The 26,761-nt window shown below is 42.2% G+C and overlaps 1 protein-coding gene across 2 annotated transcripts in view; it reads left to right on the forward strand.

Moving 5' to 3' along the window:
* The window catches only part of LOC148891672 (contactin-associated protein-like 4), an 83,884-nt gene that overhangs the window by 47,627 nt on the left and 9,496 nt on the right, over positions 1–26,761 (forward strand). For both annotated transcript variants that reach the window (XM_089008605.1, XM_089008606.1), the window contains exons 10-19: positions 1–32; positions 1,189–1,295; positions 3,444–3,563; positions 3,635–3,835; positions 8,614–8,776; positions 12,936–13,063; positions 15,229–15,399; positions 18,184–18,402; positions 22,576–22,815; positions 23,171–23,404. The exon at positions 1–32 is cut by the window's left edge and continues 143 nt beyond it. In XM_089008605.1, the coding sequence (XP_088864731.1) occupies positions 1–32; positions 1,189–1,295; positions 3,444–3,563; positions 3,635–3,835; positions 8,614–8,776; positions 12,936–13,063; positions 15,229–15,399; positions 18,184–18,402; positions 22,576–22,815; positions 23,171–23,404 (1,615 nt within the window). The remainder of the gene's footprint in view (positions 33–1,188; positions 1,296–3,443; positions 3,564–3,634; positions 3,836–8,613; positions 8,777–12,935; positions 13,064–15,228; positions 15,400–18,183; positions 18,403–22,575; positions 22,816–23,170; positions 23,405–26,761) is intronic.

Raw genomic sequence — 26,761 nt, forward strand, 5'->3', positions numbered from 1 at the left:
CTTTTGATTGACATGTGCGGCATTATTGACAGGTCAGTCTTTACATCGACTTCAGCGTGTTGTTGCTAAGGCATTAACTGTCTGATATCAATGTTCAGAGTAGCCCTTTGGACTAATGAACTCATTCACTGCCATTCCCGAATTTATTCGGGAATTGGAAAACATGGAGCACCATTCCTGAATTTGTTCAGGTTTTGTTTTTTTCTTGAGAGGGGGTGCACTTCAAGCTTCGATCAGACCTCTGGCAGTGTCTGGCAGGAGAGGGCAGCATTTGCCTTTTGTACAGCCGCCCCCATTTCAAGCTCAGATAACTCCAGATCCATATAACTTAGGAATGAACTTTTTTTATGATGAAAGAATAAAGTCTAAGGTTTCTTACGCTGCATTGGATGTGTATGTAGTCATAAAACCCAATATTCTGTGGGTCCTGCAATTTGAGTGACAATGACAAAAACCCCGGCACTGGAGTGGACATGTGTTTGCACATCGTCTGGCAGTGAAAGAGTTAAAAATAAATCTCAAATGTGTGGCTTGAAATTTATGCCATTAATCAGGCTTTACACTCTGTGGTCGGAGCGCTAACGTCACACAAAGTGATGTCACAGAAGCAGAACTAATCCTATAGTTTAGACTGGCTGCCAAATCGTTGCTTCATTAACGCAACATTCACAACAATTATCAAACCTGCCGGCCAAAACAAAACAAAAAACAAAAGCATGCGGCGGCTCTTAATGCGGTGGGAATAACAAACTGATGCCTAACGAAGCGAGCAAGCGTCCTTGCCTAGGTCACGACTCCTTCATCTGGCATCCATTGTTTGATTAGCGGCTAGTGCGTAGCGGCCGTACGGTTGGTGATCATGCTGATTGAATTGAACGCAATTCAGATGGAAAATGTTGCTTTTTCAACAAAGGGTCAGTGCGGTAGTCATACTCCACGGGAGCTCATTATTACCCTCCCGTGCTCCAATTGTAGCCAGCCAGGAACAAAACCTCACACAAATTTCCATCCAGGTCGAATGAAAAACTCTCAAATGGAGCAGCTGGGCTTGATTTAGACGATGAGCAGTGAGTGTGTGTGTTTTATATGTTCTTTTGTACATCGTAGATTTCTACATTTTGCCAACATTGCCTTGAACTTAAACCCACAAAAAATCTATACATGACATATCTATTTGGATGTTTTCAGGTGTTCACCGAGTCGCTGCGAGCACGGCGGGCGATGTACTCAATCCTGGACGCACTTTCACTGCAACTGCAGCGATAGCGGATATGGCGGTGCCACCTGCCACAGCTGTGAGTCACTGCAGAGCCAGTCTCCTCAATACAAAATACAAAAATGTGGAAAAATACATAAATGAGGCAGGTGGATGGTCCAGTGGTTAGCGTGTTGACCTCACCGTGCAGAGGTACCGGGTTCAATTCCAGCTCTGAACTCACTGTGTAGTCTTGGCATGTTCCCTCCGGGCTGTCAGTTTGAGTATCGATGGTTGTTCGTCTGTGTGTGCCCTACGATTGGCTGGCAACCGGTTCAGGGTGTTCCCTGCCTTTTGCTCGAAGACAGCTGGGATAGGCTCCAGCAACCCCACCGCCATCCCCCAGTGACCTTTGTGAGGATAAAGGAGATCAGAAAATGGATGGATGGATTAGTAAATAAGAGTGAAGCCCAGAAAACTCAATGAAGGTCAGCACCGCTGTATTTCTTTACAAGTCACTGTGCACAGGCCAAAAAATAGATTGACCACAAACAAAAGACACAAAAGTCAAGTGACCCAGAAAAAAAGACAAAACATTTACAAAGATATATTCAATCACAGCCGTTTTGTTGGATTTTGACTGATGTGCAAGGCTCACAGCTTATTGTGTTTCACTGCCATATAAAAATGCAGCCTACCAAAAGAAAGATGAGAAAAAATAATTTGCATCTTTTTCCGTTCTTTTCAAAACCGTCTTATAAAATGGCTACATTTCATCAAAGTTCCATTTTCCGGGGTGAAAAGGGGAGAATGAGACCTTTTGGAAAAGCATTGAAAAGTATCTGGCACGACTATTTTTTGCTTTTGTGATATCTCAAACATCTAAATAAGATGTGCAACAACATAAGTAACCCAAAAGGGCTTTTGAGAGCAAAGATATTTCTATCCACTCGATTGAATTGATTAAATGAAATGTGAAAAGAAATGAAATAATGAGTTCAGTCGAGTGTGTGCGCATGCATGTTTGCATCTGTAAGTGTATCACCTCCATGGCGGGCTGTGCATGTCACTCCTAAACCTTCAGTAGTGCTACGTCTGAATCAATCAGCTGTGAGTGTGGTGTGATATTACTATACGTCCAGTAGAGGTTGGCGTTGGCCAGGAAATAACTTATGACTTGAAGAAAATTAAGAAATACATGTACTGTACTGTCATTAAACTGTTTGAATTTTTACTATGAACGTGTGGATTCATAATAACCTCATAAGATTGCAATATTATTTGCTATTTTTGCTAGCTTCAGAGCTGTCCTTCTTATTATTATTTTCCTTTCGGCTTTTCCCGTCAGGGGTCGCCCCAGCGAATCAGTCCTCCATCTTCAGAGGTTTGATTCGCATGTTTGTTTTGGCCAAGCTTTTACATCGGATGCCCTTCCTGACACAACCCTCTGTATTTATCCGGGCTTGGGACCGGCACAATAAGGCACTGGCTTGTGGCCTCTTGTGGCTACAGAACAAGCAATTCGATGAGCTTAATAAAGATGAAGAGGCAATGACAGCAAGGATAATAGTCGGCAATAACAAAGGGAGAAAGTCAATGAATTACACGATTGAAATTATAACGCAGCATTTTTTTAATCAGTCTTTTTCATCAGTCAATTTCAACTACAGTGTTAATTAACCCCTTAGAGCAAGACATTTTGGACTATTTTTAACCCCCGCAAGAGAGCTTCCAAATTGCACTGACTCAGTATGCAGAGGGCAGGTGACAAATTCTACCATAAAAAGAAATGAGAGAAGCGCTTTAGAGTTTTCACGAAGCAACCTGATTGTGCACTTTTGTGCTATACCAATTCCATATGTGCAGATTTTAAACTTTTCAATCAGATTAATTGAAAAAATATAGTATTAAAACATTTTGACGGTTGCAGCCCTGCATTTAACGACCTTCTGAATGATGTCTATCTATTCTTGAAAAGTCCGTCTTGAAAATGGCTTTAACAGTATATCTGCAACCAAATCTAGTTCTTCTCCTCCTTCAGTCATTGTGGGGTGACAAAACCGCTATTAAATCAACACAAAAATGTATTTGTTTATGCAGCTCGCTACAGATACAGTGTGCTAGCTCTGGCCAGTATGCTCTTCACTAGTGACTTGTGATACTCTGATTGGATATTGACCAGGCATTCATGTGAATAGCCAATCATAGTTTGCGAACACTGAAACATTTCTACTTGTTTCTCCCCTAGCGGTTTATGAACAATCCTGCGAGGCGTACAAGCACAATGGCAACACGTCGGGATATTTCTACATCGACGTGGACGGCAGTGGCCCCATCAAACCGCAGTTGCTTTATTGCAACATGACAGGTGACACACGCATTGTTTATGTATTTAATATCTATGTGGTAATTTTTCTTACCTTGCATTTTGTCTCCCAGAGGAGAACACATGGATGGAGATCCACCATAACACCACCAAACTGACTGCAGTGAGGCCATCTGGGGGTAAAGGTCGACACCTTGTGCCACTGCACTACCCTGCCAGCGAAGAGCAACTACTGGCCGTAATTGGCAAGTCCGATCACTGCCAACAGGAAATGGCCTACCACTGCAGGAAGTCCCGCCTCCTCAATACTCCAGGTGAGGCCGCGCTTTCTTTATAGGTCCCAGTCTGAGAAGAAAAGCAAAGTCTAAAAACGATATGACATACAAAAATTGGAGCAATACAGTAGGTTCCAAAAAGTTATACAGGAGTCATAAAAGATGTCTGGGATCTGTGAGACTTCAAAAATCCAGAAAGCAGTCGTTCAATCACTGAGCCGTAAGAAAAATCAGATCGGCAGCGCCCTTCGCCGGGAGCTGTCGGGTGGGATCTACAGCGCTAAGCGGCAAGCTATGATGTCGCCCTCGGAGAGCTCCTTGTCGTCAGGCGGCGGCGTGGATTGCGGGGAAGCTCCCCTTTCTCAGTTTGACCGAGAGGTCAGTTCCTAGCCCTTCATGTTGGGTGGGCGGAGTCAAGGGGGGAAATCGCCCTGCATAGTCAACCCAACAACATGATTGTATCTATTAGCTATCTAGCTAGGTGGCTATCTAATAGATAGCCAGCTAGCTTTTTTTTTTATTTGAGTTATTCTGGATTGAGTGAACGCTGGCGCATGTGGCTCCCGCTGCTCACCCACAGAAAACAACTGATCCTGTGACTGTAAAGTGATCTTGAGAGTTTTGAAAGGCGCTTACAAATGAAATGTATTATTATTATTATTATTATTATTATTATTATTATTATTATTATTATTATTATTATTATTATTATTATCCAATATGTGATTATTTGTGGTGAATTCCAGAAGGCTCCCCGTTGAGCTGGTGGATCGGTGGTGCCGCTCTGGGTGGACCTCAGAATTTTTGGGCCGGAGCTCAGCCGGGAAGCCAACAGTGTGCATGCGGGCTGCAGGGAGACTGTTTGGACCCCAAACGTTACTGTAACTGTGACGCTGACAGCGCAGAATGGTAACGACACACAAATAATCAACACCCTCCCACCCCTAAAAAAAGTCTTTAGCGAACTTAACATATGGAACGGGTGTGCATAAATGAAAGATTATGCGTCTTTGATAAACACACGATAAGTAATAAATTATCTTTAGATTGAATTGGGCTTCATCCATTTGTGGGTGAAAATCAGATCTGTCAAAACATAGACGGGATAGGTCCAAAGTCCGGACAGGGGGCCAAATGAGGCCAGTGGTCAATTTTCATTCGGCCCGCAGTCTCCGTCACCAAATCAATAACATCTGTCCCACTTGTAGAATTAACTCATTCGCTGCAATTCCTAAATGTATTTGGGAATTGAAAACTATGACATGGAGTGCCATTCCCGAATTTGTCCGGATTTTGGTTTTACTTGCGGAGGATGCTGATAAAGCGCTGGCCAGACCGCAATGTTTTCCTCTACCACGAGGGGGCGGCATTTTCCTTTTGTCCATGTTAGCGCTTTGTTGCAATTTTTTGATGATGATACTAGTGCAGCGTGTTCGACCGGAAACAAATTCCCTGTGTGTTCTACATCCTTGTCCATAAAGATGATTCTGATTCGGGTTACAGCTTCAGCTGTTGTTAAAGCGCTATATAAATTAATATGTATTGTATTTTGTACAGCCACCCCCATTTCAAGCTCAGATAACTCCAGACTCATAACTTAAGAGTTAACTCTTTTTTTAATGAGTGTCTCAGGTTTCTCACGCTGAATTAAATGTTTATGCAGTCCTAAAACTCAATATTCTGTGGGTCATGCAATTTGAGTGAAAATGACAAAAACGCTAGCATTGGAGTGACACATTTTTGCACATCGTCTGGCAGTGAATGAGTTAATATATTTGGCAGTAGCACTGATCCTTGCGTGTGCTAAGTGCTGCCATCTAGAGGCTCAAACAACAGCAAATCAGTATATGAGTAATTGAACGAACAAACCCCCCAATTTTCTAAAATATGAATGAAATGTATTATTATTATTATTAAAATGCCGATTCTTTATTTATTTTCGAAAATGGCACCAATCAACAAAAGAATATTACTTTTATTCAAGTTAAAGTGTAAAAAAAGGGAAGTTACGTGAATATTCTATTTAAATTTTCAATGTCAATTCAATTTTGACATGCATATTTCTAATGAACAAAAACACAAGCTTAAGATAGCTGACATTAAAATAAAAAAGCAAATGTAAAACAGAATGGCTCGCTGAAATGTATTTAAATTAATTGCTGTTTGATGTAAAGAACGTCCGTCAAGGTTTCCCACCCCCACCTACATTTTAACACACCAAATCTGGCCCCCTTTGCAAAAAGTTTGGACACCCCTGACATAGACGGATCGTTATGGTCTGCATTGCAGATGTAACCCCAGTAACCTTTTCATCCACTCTGTAACCTGATATTATACATTGTCCGCTGTTGTAACCACTGTCCCTGAAATATGATGAAAATATGGTAACTGAGTTGGTGTCACGCACCATTAAAAGGCACCCAGCCCGTGTTGGCAAATGCATCCATCCATTTTCCGTACCGCTTATTCCTCATTCGGGTCGCGGGGGGTGCTGGAGCCTATCTCAGCTGTCTTCGGGTACGAGGCGGGGGACACCCTGAATTGGTTGCCAGCCAATCGCAGGGCACACAAAGGCGTACGACAGTCTTTGAGTTATTCTGGATTGAGTGAACGCTGGCGCATGTGGCTCCCGCTGCTCACCCACAGAAAACAACTGATCCTGTGACTGTAAAGTGATCTTGAGAGTTTTGAAAGGCGCTTACAAATGAAATGTATTATTATTATTATTATTATTATTATTATTATTATTATTATTATTATTATTATTATTATTATTATTATTCCAATATGTGATTATTTGTGGTGAATTCCAGAAGGCTCCCCGTTGAGCTGGTGGATCGGTGGTGCCGCTCTGGGTGGACCTCAGAATTTTTGGGCCGGAGCTCAGCCGGGAAGCCAACAGTGTGCATGCGGGCTGCAGGGAGACTGTTTGGACCCCAAACGTTACTGTAACTGTGACGCTGACAGCGCAGAATGGTAACGACACACAAATAATCAACACCCTCCCACCCCTAAAAAAAGTCTTTAGCGAACTTAACATATGGAACGGGTGTGCATAAATGAAAGATTATGCGTCTTTGATAAACACACGATAAGTAATAAATTATCTTTAGATTGAATTGGGCTTCATCCATTTGTGGGTGAAAATCAGATCTGTCAAAACAGACGGGATAGGTCCAAAGTCCGGACAGGGGGCCAAATGAGGCCAGTGGTCAATTTTCATTCGGCCCGCAGTCTCCGTCACCAAATCAATAACATCTGTCCCACTTGTAGAATTAACTCATTCGCTGCAATTCCTAAATGTATTTGGGAATTGAAAACTATGACATGGAGTGCCATTCCCGAATTTGTCCGGATTTTGGTTTTACTTGCGGAGGATGCTGATAAAGCGCTGGCCAGACCGCAATGTTTTCCTCTACCACGAGGGGGCGGCATTTTCCTTTTGTCCATGTTAGCGCTTTGTTGCAATTTTTTGATGATGATACTAGTGCAGCGTGTTCGACCGGAAACAAATTCCCTGTGTGTTCTACATCCTTGTCCATAAAGATGATTCTGATTCGGGTTACAGCTTCAGCTGTTGTTAAAGCGCTATATAAATTAATATGTATTGTATTTTGTACAGCCACCCCCATTTCAAGCTCAGATAACTCCAGACTCATAACTTAAGAGTTAACTCTTTTTTTAATGAGTGTCTCAGGTTTCTCACGCTGAATTAAATGTTTATGCAGTCCTAAAACTCAATATTCTGTGGGTCATGCAATTTGAGTGAAAATGACAAAAACGCTAGCATTGGAGTGACACATTTTTGCACATCGTCTGGCAGTGAATGAGTTAATATATTTGGCAGTAGCACTGATCCTTGCGTGTGCTAAGTGCTGCCATCTAGAGGCTCAAACAACAGCAAATCAGTATATGAGTAATTGAACGAACAAACCCCCCAATTTTCTAAAATATGAATGAAATGTATTATTATTATTATTAAAATGCCGATTCTTTATTTATTTTCGAAAATGGCACCAATCAACAAAAGAATATTACTTTTATTCAGGTTAAAGTGTAAAAAAAGGGAAGTTACGTGAATATTCTATTTAAATTTTCAATGTCAATTCAATTTTGACATGCATATTTCTAATGAACAAAAACACAAGCTTAAGATAGCTGACATTAAAATAAAAAAGCAAATGTAAAACAGAATGGCTCGCTGAAATGTATTTAAATTAATTGCTGTTTGATGTAAAGAACGTCCGTCAAGGTTGCCCACCCCCACCTACATTTTAACACACCAAATCTGGCCCCCTTTGCAAAAAGTTTGGACACCCCTGACATAGACGGATCGTTATGGTCTGCATTGCAGATGTAACCCCAGTAACCTTTTCATCCACTCTGTAACCTGATATTATACATTGTCCGCTGTTGTAACCACTGTCCCTGAAATATGATGAAAATATGGTAACTGAGTTGGTGTCACGCACCATTAAAAGGCACCCAGCCCGTGTTGGCAAATGCATCCATCCATTTTCCGTACCGCTTATTCCTCATTCGGGTCGCGGGGGGTGCTGGAGCCTATCTCAGCTGTCTTCGGGTACTATTTGAGTTATTCTGGATTGAGTGAACGCTGGCGCATGTGGCTCCCGCTGCTCACCCACAGAAAACAACTGATCCTGTGACTGTAAAGTGATCTTGAGAGTTTTGAAAGGCGCTTACAAATGAAATGTATTATTATTATTATTATTATTATTATTATTATTATTATTATTATTATTATTATTATTATTATTATTATTATCCAATATGTGATTATTTGTGGTGAATTCCAGAAGGCTCCCCGTTGAGCTGGTGGATCGGTGGTGCCGCTCTGGGTGGACCTCAGAATTATTGGGCCGGAGCTCAGCCGGGAAGCCAACAGTGTGCATGCGGGCTGCAGGGAGACTGTTTGGACCCCAAACGTTACTGTAACTGTGACGCTGACAGCGCAGAATGGTAACGACACACAAATAATCAACACCCTCCCACCCCTAAAAAAAGTCTTTAGCGAACTTAACATATGGAACGGGTGTGCATAAATGAAAGATTATGCGTCTTTGATAAACACACGATAAGTAATAAATTATCTTTAGATTGAATTGGGCTTCATCCATTTGTGGGTGAAAATCAGATCTGTCAAAACAGACGGGATAGGTCCAAAGTCCGGACAGGGGGCCAAATGAGGCCAGTGGTCAATTTTCATTCGGCCCGCAGTCTCCGTCACCAAATCAATAACATCTGTCCCACTTGTAGAATTAACTCATTCGCTGCAATTCCTAAATGTATTTGGGAATTGAAAACTATGACATGGAGTGCCATTCCCGAATTTGTCCGGATTTTGGTTTTACTTGCGGAGGATGCTGATAAAGCGCTGGCCAGACCGCAATGTTTTCCTCTACCACGAGGGGGCGGCATTTTCCTTTTGTCCATGTTAGCGCTTTGTTGCAATTTTTTGATGATGATACTAGTGCAGCGTGTTCGACCGGAAACAAATTCCCTGTGTGTTCTACATCCTTGTCCATAAAGATGATTCTGATTCGGGTTACAGCTTCAGCTGTTGTTAAAGCGCTATATAAATTAATATGTATTGTATTTTGTACAGCCACCCCCATTTCAAGCTCAGATAACTCCAGACTCATAACTTAAGAGTTAACTCTTTTTTTAATGAGTGTCTCAGGTTTCTCACGCTGAATTAAATGTTTATGCAGTCCTAAAACTCAATATTCTGTGGGTCATGCAATTTGAGTGAAAATGACAAAAACGCTAGCATTGGAGTGACACATTTTTGCACATCGTCTGGCAGTGAATGAGTTAATATATTTGGCAGTAGCACTGATCCTTGCGTGTGCTAAGTGCTGCCATCTAGAGGCTCAAACAACAGCAAATCAGTATATGAGTAATTGAACGAACAAACCCCCCAATTTTCTAAAATATGAATGAAATGTATTATTATTATTATTAAAATGCCGATTCTTTATTTATTTTCGAAAATGGCACCAATCAACAAAAGAATATTACTTTTATTCAGGTTAAAGTGTAAAAAAAGGGAAGTTACGTGAATATTCTATTTAAATTTTCAATGTCAATTCAATTTTGACATGCATATTTCTAATGAACAAAAACACAAGCTTAAGATAGCTGACATTAAAATAAAAAAGCAAATGTAAAACAGAATGGCTCGCTGAAATGTATTTAAATTAATTGCTGTTTGATGTAAAGAACGTCCGTCAAGGTTGCCCACCCCCACCTACATTTTAACACACCAAATCTGGCCCCCTTTGCAAAAAGTTTGGACACCCCTGACATAGACGGATCGTTATGGTCTGCATTGCAGATGTAACCCCAGTAACCTTTTCATCCACTCTGTAACCTGATATTATACATTGTCCGCTGTTGTAACCACTGTCCCTGAAATATGATGAAAATATGGTAACTGAGTTGGTGTCACGCACCATTAAAAGGCACCCAGCCCGTGTTGGCAAATGCATCCATCCATTTTCCGTACCGCTTATTCCTCATTCGGGTCGCGGGGGGTGCTGGAGCCTATCTCAGCTGTCTTCGGGTACGAGGCGGGGGACACCCTGAATTGGTTGCCAGCCAATCGTAGGGCACACAAAGGCGTACGACAGTCACCTTCACACTCACACCTAGGGACAATTTGGAGTGGTCAATCTGCCTGCCATGCATGTTTTTGGAGTGTGGGAGGAAACCGGAGGACACAAAGAAAACCCACGCGGGCCCGGGGAGAACATGCAAACTCCGGGACGCGAACCGGTGACCTGTGCACTGTGAAGCCGGTGTGCTAACCACTCGACTACCGGGCCCCGTGTGGGCATATTTGACACAAAATGCAACAGTAGGAAAATATCCACAAACATATCAAAGAGTGTCCTCCTGCTTTTCACCCAAAAACTGAGTCAAATAAAATGGCTTGTACTAACTAACAATGTATGAAAAAAAATTAGTCTTTCTTCTTCTGACACTACAAATACACTATACTGTTTCACCAGACAATTGACACCATTATTGCCTGCTGAAATCACGATACAAAAGACCATACAAACAAACCAAAAATAACCATGCAGTTCATTTTCATTGAAGTGACACAAACAACATATTCACTCCTTTTCTGGAGGACGTGAATATCTTTCAACAAAGCGTTGAACCTCACAAAACTTCATTTGACCAAATGTGCTGACTCCAGAATTAGATTATTTCATGATACAAACATTTGAAGTTCTTCCAACATGGATCAGCATCAATGAGAAAATTCTTCTCCACGCTCCAATTGTATTTTATGTTTGATTTTTTATGAACGTTTAATATGGTTTGATTGGATTGAATTAGCCTTTATTAGTGCTGTGATGTTAAAAATCTAAATCAAATACTTTAGAGCCATGGGTGATGCAATAAATAAATTGCTGAACTGACTGTAAAGCAACAGGTGACATGAACCTGCTCCCCTTTACCTTCGTGGCTCACCAGTTCCTTCTGGAAGTGTTACAGCCATACACACATTTTTAACGAACCAGGCTTACTTAAATGTGTCTAATCTGTTTTTCCTCATGTTTGTAAAATGAAATGATTCACAGAGTGAGCGTGAAGGGGCAGTTTTGCAACACATCTCTGACAGTGTCCAAGTGTCCAACAACATGACTAGATTTGTCCTCAAATGATTTCCAACACTTCCAATAGGTTAATAATGCACGAAAAATAACACCCGAATGCAAAAATTTGACTCTTTGGGGAACTTTAAACCGTTTCAGGGACCGCAGAGAGTTTGGATTGGATGGGATTAGTCTTGCAGGGGATACATTTACATTTCACAGCAGCAAAGTGATGAAAGGAAGAGGAGAGGAAAGAAAAGTAGAAAAACAAAATACAGGAGTTGCTGTAAAGGCAGCCATTCTCGCAGCGCCATTTTGAAGTCAAAACAACAACAAAAACTAAATAACAAATAATGTGACACGACACACAAGACTCAGACAGTCATTCAATCTTAAGCACTTTCCGAAACTCTCTTTGTTGTATGAAGCAGTTCGGGATGAAACAGGAGAGGATCAAAGCGTCTTTTTCACCAGTGGATCAGGGACGTCATGGTGGAAAGTGCATGTCTACTGCAAGCTAAATGTTGAAAGCAAACACGAAGCTGTAGCAGCCACTGACAAAATGAGATCTCACATCTCTTGTCCCACGTAAATCCACTTCAATTCCAGGCCGCGACAGTTCAATGCCTGCGTCGGTGCTCTGCGCTGAAGCTCCTTCTCATCGCGGGCTCCTCAAGCCATGCATCCATCCAGCCGTAGACTGTCCAACAGCAACGACCTTTCCGCTGAACAAAGCGGGGCTGTGAAAATGCTGCCCATTACAGGTGTAAAAAAGCACAATTGCCCAAGAGCTGTCCACCGATGACAGTCTAATGGCACCAACAATCGACAGTCCTCCCAATCAAAAACAGTGCTGGCATATTCGTGTTGCCGAAAAGGCACAACCACTCAGTACAATCTCCTCCTTGATGAATGTCGTGGCCAAAAATGCTGAAAAAAAATCCGTATCTGTGCCACACGATGTACAACAACACAAAGTGACAACGGAAAAAAACAAAAGAACAAACAAAAACAACCATAAAAAAGCAAGGCTCGTGAGAGCACTTGCTGACGGCTCCCTACTCGGGCGCCAACTTGGACTTGTTTTTCATGTGGTTAGATGACAGGTGATCCTTATTGAAGCAAGGCAGCTTTTTGTGTTGTGGCCAATACATGTACGTATTTAGTTTTCATGATTTTTCTAATAACAACGGAAGACATTTGTCAGTCTTCCACGAATGAAAACATACATGTTTTATGGTGAGGCAGCACATAGTGCGTTCGATGCATTTGCTCTTTCAACCTCTTATGTTTTATTCATACCGTTCATGCTTGTGCTTTACATTTTCCTGTCAGTTCTCAGCTCAACTGTCAATTTCTCATGGCAAAACACTTCAGTATTTTATTCAAGATGCTTTTTGTCCTGGATTGAATTACACACATACATGCAAGGCATGATAAGTATGAATAATAAAACAGGAAAATATAATAAGCATACCATAGACTGCATATATTTTTATTTCACACAGGGCTGAGGACTCGGGCTTACTGACCAACAAGGAGAGCCTCCCAGTGCGGTCCCTGGTACTGGGTGACGTGTGGCGCCCCGGCTCAGAGGCCGCCTACCGGGTGGGGCCACTGCGTTGCCATGGCGACAGTAAGTCCAGTCGCCTATGGAATAAAATTAGTCATCCATACAGGAGGAAAATGCAGAGAAACATTCATACATTGATTAAGTGAGGTAACAAGGGAGGTGAATGTGGGTAAATGTTTAAGCAGTCAGACTGCGACAAAAAGTCCTCGGGTTTGAGTCTTGCATAAAAGGATGCGTATGAATATATATTGGTCCACAGGTCAAATACTTAATGCCAATTTCAGTTTTCGGGTTTGAAGTCTGACCTTTATGTAAAAACTTAGACCATATTTAAAATCTATACACCACTAATCTATCAAATTGAATGCATCTTGAGAGAAGAGTCAGGAAAGATGATTTGGGAAAGGAGTCTGACAAGAAGAGTTGGAAAAAAGAAATGGGGAAAAAAAACACAAAGTATTATGACAAAATATTTGGAAAAGCTCACTTACAAAAGGAGCTTGAAACGTCGAGTCAGAAAAGAGGAGTGTCCACAAGCAAATTTTCTTATAATATAAAAAAAATATATAAAAATTCTTATAATATAAGGAAAAGTGATGTGGGATAACCAGAATTATGAAGGCTGAAGAGTCAAGAAAAGGAGTGTCTGAATTTGAAGATTCTGAACAAAAAAGTCGGAGAAGAGCTTAATGAAAAAAAGATACCAAAATCGTATTTTCTGCACGATAGGGCGCACCCTTCAACCCCTTCAAGGTTAAAAATAAATAAATCAAATCAAAATCGTACCACTTGAATTACACCAAAAAATCCAACCTGAGTTGATCACAAACATATTGGATTGGATTAGCCTTTATTAGTCTCGCAATGGGCAAATTTACATGTCACACCAGAAAAGTGATGTAAGTATGAGGAAAGGCAGAAGTAGAAAAACAAAATACAGGACCTGGTGTAAAGGCAGCCACTCTCGCGGCGCCATCTTGAAGTCAAAATAATATTACATAACACAAAAGACACAGTCAATAAATCTTAAGCACTTTCTGTACCCTCTTTGTTGTATGAAGCAATTCTAGATAAATGAGGAGAGTATCAAAGGGTCCTTTTCACCAGTGGATCAGGGACGTCATAGTGGAATGTGCACGTCTACTACAAGCAAAATGTTGAAAGCAAACATGAAGCTGTAGCAACCACTGACGAAATGAGATCTCACATCTCCTGTCCCACGTAAATCCACTTCAATTCCAAGCCGCAACAGTTCCATGCCTGCGTCGGTGCTCTGCGCTGAAGCTCCTTCTCATCGCATCCATCCAGCCATAGACTGTCCAACAGCAACGACCTTTCCGCTGAACAAAGCGGGGCTGTGAAAATGCTGCCCATTACAGGTGTAAAAAAGCACAATTGCCCAAGAGCTGTCCACCGATGACAGTCTAATGGCACCAACAATCGACAGTCCTCCCAATCAAAAACAGTGCTGGCATATTCGTGTTGCCGAAAAGGCGCAACCGCTCAGTACAATCTCCTCCTTGATGAATGTCGTGGCCAAAAATGCTGAAAAAAAAATCTGGATTCATTCCACATGATGTACAACAACACAAAGTGACAACGGAAAAAAACAAAAGAAAAAACAAAAACAATACAAAAACAACAAGCTAAATGTTGAAAGCTAACACGAAGCTGTAGCATCCATTGACGAAAAGAAAGTCTCACATAGCCTGTCCCACGTAAATGCGCTTCAATTCCAAGCCGCGACCGTTCCACATACGCATCATCACTCTGCTTTGATGCTCGTTTCTTCTCATCGCGGGCTCCTCAAGTCATGTATCCATCCAGCCGCAGACTGTCCAACCGACATTTCCGCTGAACAAAGCAAGGCTGTGAAAATGCTGCCCATTACAGGCGCAAAATATCGCCCCAGAACTGTCCAGCGATGACAGTCAAATGGCACCGACATTCCTCCCAAATCAAAAAGAGTGCTGCCATATTCGTCCTGCCGAAAAGGCACAACAACTCATCGGAGTCTCCTCCTTGATGAATGATGTGGCCAAAAATTCTGACAATCCGGATCCATTCCACACGACACACAGAAACTCAAAATGACAAAAGAAAACACAAAAACAAACAAAAAAAGGCAAGGCTCGTGAGAGCACTTTCTGACGGCTGCCGATTCGGGCTCCATCTTGGACATCATATTATATTATTCATTCATGATTGAAATAATTGTCTCCCCTCAGAGAATTTCTGGAACGCTGCCTTCTTCGCCACAGCAACGTCTTATCTCCACTTCCCGACGTTCCATGGTGAGCTGAGCGCTGACATCACTTTCCTCTTCAAGACCGCCGCTCCCTCCGGTGTCTTCCTGGAAAACTTGGGCATCAGGGACTTTATACGCATCGAGCTCCAGTGTGAGTTCACACACTCGTTTGCGGCTCGGTGGGCGACGAGTTCGAATGTCAACCTCGAAGTATAGAGGTGCGGGATTAAATTCCGGCTCCGGTCTTCCTATTTGGAGTTTGCATGTTCTGTGGGTTATCCCGTTACCTCTGACGTTCCTAAAAAATGGATGGCAGGTCAATGCAACATTCACAATTGTCCCTTAGTGTGATTGTGAGCGCAAATGGCTGTTCATCAAAGTGTGCCCTGCTCATGACTGGCAACCGGTATAGGGTTTCCTTACTGCTTTAAGACAGCTGGCATAGGCTTCAGCACTCTTGCGACCCTTGTGAGTATAAGCAGATCTGAAATTTGGTGGAAAGATGTTTCAAGGTACAAATAAAACTTGAAACTCAAGGCAATTCTACATTAACAATTAATTTTGCGGAAATGGAATCAACCTCCAAATCTGCTTTCGGGGCCTATATGATGTACAGCACAGAGACGTGGGGAAAAAAATCTGTTTTAATGATCCTTGTGAGCCAGGCTTCTGGGTGTCATTTTGATGTGATTTACTTTGCATGGGAATGAGACGGTTGTTTATGACGTGAAACTTTGACGAGTCTGCGCACTTTCATTTGTGGTGCTGCCATGGTCGACGTGGGAGTTGAGGGGACAAAAACAGCAGCTAATGCAGGGACACCTTGGGGAAATCACCAGGTTTCAGCTTGGAATACTGCCGCTCTGTTCCTATTGTGGGGTAACTCTGTCGCCGGGCTCCCAAGAAACCGAGGAAGTTGGAATATTGTTTCATCTCCTCCTTCTCACCACTGCCGGCGTTGTGCTTGGCCAGCACTCTGCTAAATCTTTCAGGAGACCGATAGGCTCTGGCGACACTCTGGCATGCGGCGATCCATAACGTGCCCGAGGCAATTATATCAACAGTGCAAATGAAAGTGGTCACACAATACGGAATAGCTTCTTCTTCTTAAGCACTGGAGGCATGAGCTGGTGCACAGATAGTGAGCTCAACGCTTGCAGAAATGGAGTCGAGTGTGAGGAACAAAATTGAAGTAGCCCTAGGAGTGAACCCTGAGGGAATCCGTACTAATAGGAGACACAAACACCAGATAGAGATTAGCTTTCCTTGGCACAGACGTATTTTTTCTTACTAACCCAAATTAATGTTAATGTTTACCAAACCAAATCCACAAGGTGCAATAAAGAAGAAATCGTCCTCATCAAAAAAAATGTTTGTTGAAGAACGAAATATGTTATCTAATTGGATCATCGATCGAAAAATGTTCCATTAATGTATATGAATTCATTCATTTTCCGAATCGATTTATCAAAGAGGTTGATAGACCACCGAAGCGGGAGCACAACAAACTTGACTGTAAATATCGAAGGCAATAAAAAAAAAAAACACTAGGTTCTCAAAAGTCACAGAAGGTTTTCACATTTTTACAGAGACACATATTGGCAGTGTCTGAAACTCGTGACAAAACGTTACCGGACACCAGGGCAGACAACTCTGAAAATTGAACATCTGAAAAAAAAAACATTGTTGCAAAGTATTATGGATTGTTTTTATTAAGGAGGTACCTACCAAAAATGCACTATTGCTTAATTTATCATAAATATCCCTTGCTGAGGATTTTGCTCCAGTTGGTAATTTGTCCGTCATTTTACACAATGCAATGTATGCGTTGCGTCGTCTGCTAAAACCCACGTGAACTCCTGTTTCCACAATACTTTTAATGTACGTTCAACTGCTAAGCACCTTTCAAAACTCTCAAGTACACTTTACAGTCACGGTATAATGTACGTTTACGTTTTTTAGCGTCATAAATTTTGTTAGATTCTTTTAAATCTTTCTTTTGGGGTTGATGTTCTGTGCGTCTACTTTGTAAAATGATATGCAAATGCAGGACCTTATAACACTCGGGAAATATGGAAGCGCGAAGCAGGCTTCTGATTGGCTGCCATGCCGTGTATGCAAATTGCCAAACAAACCGAAATATAGACATTTCCAAACCGATGAAGATTTCGAAATCGGAATAATTTATTCTGATTTTGAAATCTTTGTTCAAAGCTTTGCTTTATTAAATAAAGCAAACATTTGATTTGAAAAAAAAAATACATATCTATTTATTTTTTTTCTTGAAGAAGTTGTCAGCCACCCGGGCTGAGACGTTTTGTAAGTTGTACGCCCCGAGCATCCGGGCAGACGCTGTTTCAAACACTGATATTGGTACATAAAGATTAGCAAAGACATTTTAGCATTTTCGATTCCAATACTTTGAGGTTTACTAATCTTGAACTTTTCAACGGATTTAACATAACATCCATCCATCCATCCATTTTCCGTACCGCTTATTCCTCATTAGGGTCGCGGCGGTGCTGGAGCCTATCCTGGCCGTCTTCAGGCACTAGATGGAGGACACCCTGAATTGGTTGCCAGCCAATCAGAGGGCACACAGAGACAAACAACCACTCTCACTCACACCAAGGGACAATGGAGTGTTCAATCAGCCTGCCATGCATGTTTTTGGAATGCGGAAGGAAACCGGAGGACCCGGAGAAAACCCACGCTGGCCTGGGGAGAACATGCAAACTGCACACAGGGAGGCCGGACCGGGTCATGACATTTAATCTGAAATTAACGGAATGCAGGTGTTGTCTTTATCAATCAAAGGTGTCTTTTAAAGTTTGTTTTGCCCCTAAGGACTGTAAACCAAATAAATCATATGTTTATAAAGGCCCAAATAATGATTCACTCACAAAAAAATGGTCTCTACCTTGATTCGCACCAGCTCCCACCCGCGTTCTGTTCTCCTTCGACGTTGGCAACGGTCCACTGGAGGTTGGCGTAGACTCAAGCTCCCCACTGAACGATGAGCGCTGGCATCGGGTTCAGGTAGAGCGCAACGTGAAAGAGGCATCAATACGATTGGACGCCGTGCCCGCCGTCACCCGGCAGGCGCCCGCCGACGGACACATTCACCTGCAGCTCTACAGCCAGCTGTTCATTGGTGAGAAAATCAAATTATATATATATATATATATATATATATATATATATATATATATATATATATATATATATATATATATATATATATATATATATATTGGTTGCAACAGATCCCGGGAACAACATCGGATATCTCGGTCCAGAAAAGCGCAGTGCTGGGAACAGCACGGATACTGCGCAGAACCCTCAAGCTTCCTGGCCTCTGGTAGAGGACCCGAGCTGAAATGGGGACAGACACCACCCATGGTGGGTGAGACGAGGATTTTTTATATATATATATATATATATATATATATATATATATATATATATATATATATATATATATATATATATATATATATATATATATATATATATATATATATATATATATATAGAGAGAGAGAGAGAGAGAGATATATATATCTATATATATTGTCATGATCTGGTTGGCGACCAACGGGGGGCGCTGTCGCCCCCGCCTACACCTCACAGGTGCTGGTCGTCCCGATCAGATTGGCGACCAGCGGGTGGCGACGTCAGCCCTGCCTGCAGCCTCCGCAGGTGTTGGTCGTTTAATCATTGACATTTAAAAGAACACCCGGCACGACCATCGGGTGCCGATTCATTGTTTGTTTGTTTGCTGCTTGGTTGCAGCATGCATTGTGTACGTGTTTGTTTAACCTTGGCGGACTTTTACACTTGGTTTTCTGTTGCTACTTTGTATTTTTTCCATTCAGATCATTTTGATGTTTTACATTTTGTTCCTGCTGACTTTATTTTAATACAATTTGTCAAACAACCTCCTGCTCCCTCCTGCCTGCTTTTTGGGATCCGAACCCGCCATCACCACCTCGCGAAACGAGACAGAATGAATCGGCCAACTATCGGATCCCGCAGGTACATCGGACCCGTCTCATTTCCACCCCGTGCCTGACCATGCTACGTCCACGTTAGCGCAAGCCTCGTCGCGTTTGAATTGCGTCACTCGACGAGCCGCAACGTCCACGTAAACGTCCGGCCGAGACCTCCTTCCAGGTGGCCGTCCAGGGTGACACTGGGTGACTGGCATTGCACGCCCACGTCCAGCCACGCTGTCGTCGTGCATGACGAATTGAGTCTCATCCACGACGAGCCGTGCAACGTCCGCGTCAACGTCAGTCCGAGACCCCACTCACCGCTGGATCCCGGAGCGGCTCTGGACCCGTCTCGTTCCCCCGGAGCCGGGCAGTTCACGCCCACGTCGGCGTCCGGCCGAGACCTGGTCCCATACGGCCGTACGGGGTGCCATTCTGCGCCTGGCAGTCGACGTCCACGCAGAGCCATGCGCCGTCGCGTGAACGTGCGAGAGGGATCGCACTCACGCCCACGACGATCCGTGCCGCGTCTTCGTCCACCCCAGGCCGAGTCCCGTTCCCATCAGGCCGCCGCCCGTCGTATGCTGGAGAGGCAGCGGTTGCCCTCTCCACCGACCGTTCCCTGGCGAGTGGACCTTTTGGGAGACTGTTGGGACTTCTGGAAGCAGCCCCTTGAAGGGGGGGTACTGTCATGATCTGGTTGGCGACCAACGGGGGGCGCTGTCGCCCCCGCCTACACCTCACAGGTGCTGGTCGTCCCGATCAGATTGGCGACCAGCGGGTGGCGACGTCAGCCCTGCCTGCAGCCTCCGCAGGTGTTGGTCGTTTAATCATTGACATTTAAAAGAACACCCGGCACGACCATCGGGTGCCGATTCATTGTTTGTTTGTTTGCTGCTTGGTTGCAGCATGCATTGTGTACGTGTTTGTTTAACCTTGGCGGACTTTTACACTTGGTTTTCTGTTGCTACTTTGTATTTTTTCCATTCAGATCATTTTGATGTTTTACATTTTGTTCCTGCTGACTTTATTTTAATACAATTTGTCAAACAACCTCCTGCTCCCTCCTGCCTGCTTTTTGGGATCCGAACCCGCCATCACCACCTCGCAAAACGTGACATATATAGAGAGAGAGAGAGAGAGAGAGAGACAGACAGACAGACAGACAGACAGACAGACAGACATACAGATAGATAGATAGATAGATAGATAGATAGATAGATAGATAGATAGATAGATAGATAGATAGATAGATAGATAGATAGATAGATAGATAGATAGATAGATAGATAGATAGATAGATAGATAGATAGATAGATAGATAGATAGATAGATAGATCTCCTAGGAATGAAAAGTCACTGAGCCAAACGGAACCTAGCCAGAGGTCTAAGTGGATAGTTTTGACGTCTGCTAGCTTAGCTTCATTGGCTCTTGACTGTATCTTGCTTGCTTCACACATGCACTTTTACCATAAATGTGATGAAAGTGTGAAAATACCCAAAAGATGCCTACCTGAACAAAACTCCTGAGTGAAATCAAGACTTTAACTTTTGATGCATGCGGTCATTATCTTAGCGTCTATAACTTCTGGCCATTTGTTTCGCTTCATTAGCTAGAGGCCATGTTTTTGTGACTTCACAAAAAGTCATTAATGTTTAATGTAAATGTTATATTGCTTCGCTTTATTATCTCCTGACTACATCTTTGTTTGACTGTAAAAAAATTAATATGCACTTTGCAATGGAAATGCCTGCATATGTCTACAGTGCCATAGTGAGTGTGTTGGTTAACTCCATTATCTCCCTAACCACAGAACAAATAAGAAAAATGCTCCAGTCAGCACAACGTGCTAATAAACTTCCCAATGTGATTTATTCTTGGGAGGCTCTTAAAATAATCGCTAATTGAACAAGCTGAACCACGGGGGGGTCATTAATCAGTTCGTCATGTAATTAGCTATTAACAAGCTACGACAAAACTTCAATACAACCACGGGCCTCTTTATCACTGCTTCAATGCTAATGCTATTTGTCCATCTTCAAAGCGCTAAATCCACCATTTGGATTTTATCATTGTGCACATCTCAACATTAGACGTCACTTCATGTTCATCAACAAGTCAACAAACAAGTGAGCAAATTTCATCAGAAAGCCGCAGGTAGTTTTTTTTTGGACCTGAGCTGTGCTAAACGACTTTACCTGAACACTCAGGTGGGTTTAGTTTCGGCAGAGGATATGAGGTATCATTATTCACAGTCACCCTTAATCCCAGATATTACATGGGAGTGGGAAAGGTTTGGTGCAACAGGAATGATGCATTTCCTACCCATACATATACCTAATGCTACAGAGGTTACAATAACATTAAAATAGTTCATTGTTGCAGCAGTTGAAAATAAGTGATTCAAATAAGAGTAACATATATATATATATATATATATATATATATATATATATATATATATATATATATATATATATATATATATATATATATATATATATATATATATATATATACAGTAAAGTCTCGTTATATCGATATTCAAGGGAGTCCGAAAAATATCGATATAACCGGGACTATCGATATATCCGACCCTGTTTGCATGTAATTTTCTCCGTGCGTGCTTAGAAATAGTATCGATATAACCGGGACTATCGATATATCCGATATCGATATAACGAGACTTTACTGTATATATATATATATATGTCATCGAATCCATCCTGTGTTCTTCCATCACCGTTTGGTTCGGGGCCGCCACAAAAATGGACAAAATCTGACTTCAACGGACGGTTAGGACGGCGGAAAAAATCATTGGCACCGCCCTACCCACTCTCGAGGACTTGCACACTGCAAGAATCCGAACAAGGGCGCGGAAAATCCTACTGGACCCTCCGCACCCTGCCCACCACCTTTTCCAGCTACTCCCCTCAGGCAGGCGCTACCGATCCATGCGCACCAAATCCAGCAGACATTTAAACAGCTTCTTTCCCCAAGCCATTAACTCTTTGAACTCTTTCAACAGTAGCCAAAATGGAACTGTATAGTGCCACTTAGCAGTTTTTTTGACGACGATACTAGTGCAGCGTGTTCTACCGGAAACAAATTCCTTGTGTGTTCTACATACTTGGCAATAAAGATGATTCTGATATATATATATATATATATATATATATATATATATATATATATATATATATATATATATATATATATATATATATATATACTGTATACATATATACAGTATATATAGAACATAATAAATTCCCCAAAAGAAAACAAACAGCTGTCGAAATAATCTAATAATAATAATATGCCTGTACAGGGGGGACAGCGTCTCGCCAGAAGGGATTCCGTGGTTGCATCCGCTCCTTGCAGCTCAACGGTGCCACCTTGGACCTAGAGGAGAGGGCGCGCATCACGCCCGGCGTCCAGGCCGGTTGCCCAGGTCACTGCGACAGTTACGGTGTGCTATGCCGCAACCATGGACGCTGCATGGAGCGGAACAAAGGATTTCATTGCAGCTGTGACCAGTCGGCCTATGACGGAGTCTTCTGTCATGAAGGTGAGAGTGGTGTTAATTTGCTTCCGACAGTCAAATAATGCGATTATTTAACTGATGTCATTTAGGGACAATATAGCTGCATTGCCATGATAGCCAACATTGGGCTCAAGAGTAACATAAACAAACGAAAGAAAAAGGGTTCAAGGACTGACCCTGGAGGCACCCAAGATTTCATGCCCATTCCATCAGACTTGAAACTACCAAGAGCCACAAAATAACACCTTTCCTTCAAGTAGTACCTTGACCATTTAGAAATTATTCCTATCCAAGTTTCCACTTAGTTCAACGTTACATGATCAGTTGAATGAAACACTGCACTGAGATGGCCGACACCAAACCTGCGTCCTTTTTCCAGAGGTGTCGGCTATCTTCAAGCCGACAACATCTGTCCACTACGCCTTCCAGATGGGCGCCCATGAGCGAGGCGGCGGGAACGTCAGTGCCATACTACCATCCTCCATCTTGTCCGACGTGAGCCTGAGAGCGGAAAACGTGTCGCTGAGCTTCCGAACCAACCAGAGTCCTGCACTTCTGCTCTTTGTATCGTCATATCAGCGAGAGTACCTGGCACTGCTCATCAACAAGCATGGTGAGACAGTTTTTAATCAGCCCATTACCAGTTTCAACCATTATCATAAAATGTATTTGATGTGTCAATCATGTCAGAACACATGAAAAAGTTTGAAGGACAAATGCCCGAAAGTGAATATAAAAAAGTGGCTATTTTAGTATGAAGTGAATCAGCCATCTATTATTCAGTAGCACCCCTGAAAAATGAGAAAAACAGTAGCCCACCAACACCTGCTTTCCAGATCAACACAAATCTTAGTAGAATTCATTATGTCAGAATACATGGAAAAAAACATCACAACCGATGCATGAAAGTGAAGTTGACAGTGTCCATTTTGGTTAAACCAAGCCATTTCACACTCAACAGCACCACCTGGATAGTTAGGATGAAAATAAAAATTGCCCCTGACACCTGTGCCTCCATTCAGCACAAAATTGGGTGCATATGTCGACTGGAAATACAAAAAAAAACCCTCAAGCAACCATGTCTAAAATGGATTGGGAAAGCAGCCAATCTTGTTTAAAAAACATTCAGACCACATTGGATACATTCCACGGCTTGTATTTAAACAGACTATGACCAGAATCTTGAAATGCGAGACAACTGGGCGATGCCAAATTGTCAAGCTTTACATGATAATATTTTCCCCTATGCCATATCATGTGGTTAGAGCATGAAAGTTTGATGATTTACCAATTCAAAACAAGAATTCATCACCTTTCAGTTTCTTCTCAGACGCTGATCTTCACTGCATTCCATCTTATCTTGTTGGCCAAGCCCACAGTCTTCACGTGATGTTGACCTCCCTAGACCTCCCCTCTTCTTTTTTCGCTACAGCATCCTATCAAGCAATGTCAGTCGCTTCCGCCTCCAGTCGCAGTCATCCTGTCAACCTCTGTTGCCTTTTTAATCGCTCCAGCTGTGCCCGTTATTAGCTTTTTAGCCTTGGCTGGGAGGAGGGAAAGTCCACCGATGTCGTTAGTGAGACGTGACCAGCGCTTATCTACGGAAGGTCACAATAAACACTTTGTCGAGTGTTAGAGGGCCGCAACAAGGTTAACCCTAAAGATCTCATCGTTTGTCTTCTGTGCCCAGCAACATTAGCAATGTAAGCTAACAGGATAAACTGAGGTATCTATTAATTGAGTCACATTTCAACCTCGGCAAAGGTCCTCACTCAAATGGGTGTTATTCCCATTTGTCGTTTTTTAGAGATGAAATGCTACTAAAATAAGTAAATGCTAACATCACATAATCACATCGCTTTACAGTCACAGTACCCTGTGACTGTAAAGCGTTACGAATGAGTTTTGAAAGGCGCTTATAAATGACATTTATTATAATAATAATAATAATAATAATAATAATTATTATAATAATAATAATTATTATTATTATTATTTTCACATGTTTAAAAAATATTAAAATCTTGGCAGGGTTCTTTGATTGGTGTATTGTTTCATCCATTTGCTCTTATAAAAATAACCTCCCAGTCCAGCACTGTTCTTTACGGGATTAATTAGCTGGTTCGAAAGCGGCTCTAAATAGCTTATGTGAAGGACAATGAGTTTTTCCCCTGCGCTGCCTCGAAGACCTCAGAACGTCTGCTCTTCACGGCAGTGTAATAATAGCAAAAATTAATTACTGTTATTGATAGGCAACGAGGACTTATCCTCTTGAATACGCAAAGCTCCTCATTGAGAGTCAACACGTGGATGAAAGATGCAACTTGGTAATATTCATAGGATAAGAAATGAGAAGGGGTTTGGTGTGTGTGTGTGTGTGTGTGTGTGTGTGTGTGTGTGTGTGTGTGTGTGTGTGTGTGTGTGTGTGTGTGTGTGTGTGTGTGTGTGTGTGTGTGTGTGTGTGTGTGTGTGTGTGTGTGTGTGTGTGTGTGCGGTGCGGTTCATGGCTGGTGAGGCACTGACGTCATCATAGTCAGATTTCCAAACATGAACTCTACAGAGTAGCTTATTCTCCATTTGATTGGCAACAGTTAACGTGTTTTGTTTAAAATGTCATGTCAGCATTCTTTATATATACAAACTGTAGCATAGAAAAAAATAATTTAAAAAAACGTTATTATCGTGTTACCTTTACTTGTAAATGAAGTCCATGCCGCTCCTTCTGAAGAAAGGCATCGATAACTTCTTTGTAGAAGCCTTCCTTATCTTTCTTCAGTTTTAAAAGTCTCTCTGTCTCAATGGAGATCACTGCCAGTGAAGAAAGTCGTCCTTGACCAGTCCTGTTCCGACTGTATGTTTTCAGTCTTTTCAGTGCTGAGAATGACAATCTCGTCTACTTCTACAGCAACAAATGAGGCTGCACCGATCTCCTTTTTAATGTCATTTCTAATGACATCACCAACTGCTTCAATTAAATCGTTCTGTATTCTGTTTGACAGGCCAGAAAATACAGTGGATGTCTCCAAATGTCTCGCTAGCCTGTCATCTTTCTCAGCGAAAGCATGTAATAGTTCAACATAGTTGCCACGATTAGCAGAGCCTTTACTTTCATCATTTCCACAAAATGCCAGCTGTTGTTTGGCAAGGAAGCAGGTGGCATTGATAAGATCTTTTAAAATCTCCCGGTTCTCCTTTACCTTAGCATTGTGGATGCTGATGTTGAGTCTTCGCTGTTCATCAAAAGCCAAGTCGATCCTGGACATCCCAAATGTTTTTAGCGCGATTTGACTTTGGATTTGTGCGGTCGACCACTCATGTTTGATGAGGCTCCGTTGTAAATTTTTCAGGTCGCAATATCCCACTTGAGTCCAGACATTGTCATAAATTGAGAACAGAAGGCAGGAAAAGCAGAAAAGGCAGTTTCTTGCTGGACATCCACACAGCCAGCCTTTTCGTGTGTACCAGTCCTTCTGAAAAGAGCGAGTATTCTGTCCCGTTGTCTGAAGCAAACCTTTTAGCTCCGGTGTTCCTTTAATTATTACCTCCTGCTTCGATTGAACGTCCAGTTTAGAAAATTCTTTCAATTTAGATATGTAATCCTCCATTCTGAAAATGAGGCCAAGGAACACGAAAAAATGACTGGAGGGTTGCACTTTACTTGCTAACTGTTTACTGTAGCTTGCTGTCCCTAATTCTATTATTCTGCAGACGTGGAGTCGCAAGTATCTCTCGAATCACAAGCGCCCCCTGTCATGAGGCGGGAGAACTGTGTGCCTCACCTACGCACAGAGTTTTGAGAAAAATAAAACAAAATAAACACTGTAGTACAGTGTTTATAATGTACAGTGACTGTACATTATATACACCAGCTAAACTGTAGAAATGTAGTTCATATACTAAACGTGTTTGAACGCTTTAATAGCGATATGCAGACGGATGGCAATGCGGTCTCACTGCAGAGCAAGCCAGC

The sequence above is a fragment of the Hippocampus bargibanti genome, linkage group LG11 (assembly GCF_051943395.1).
Source record: "Hippocampus bargibanti isolate YZ-2025 linkage group LG11, ASM5194339v1, whole genome shotgun sequence".
NCBI classification, from domain to species: Eukaryota; Metazoa; Chordata; class Actinopteri; order Syngnathiformes; family Syngnathidae; genus Hippocampus; species Hippocampus bargibanti.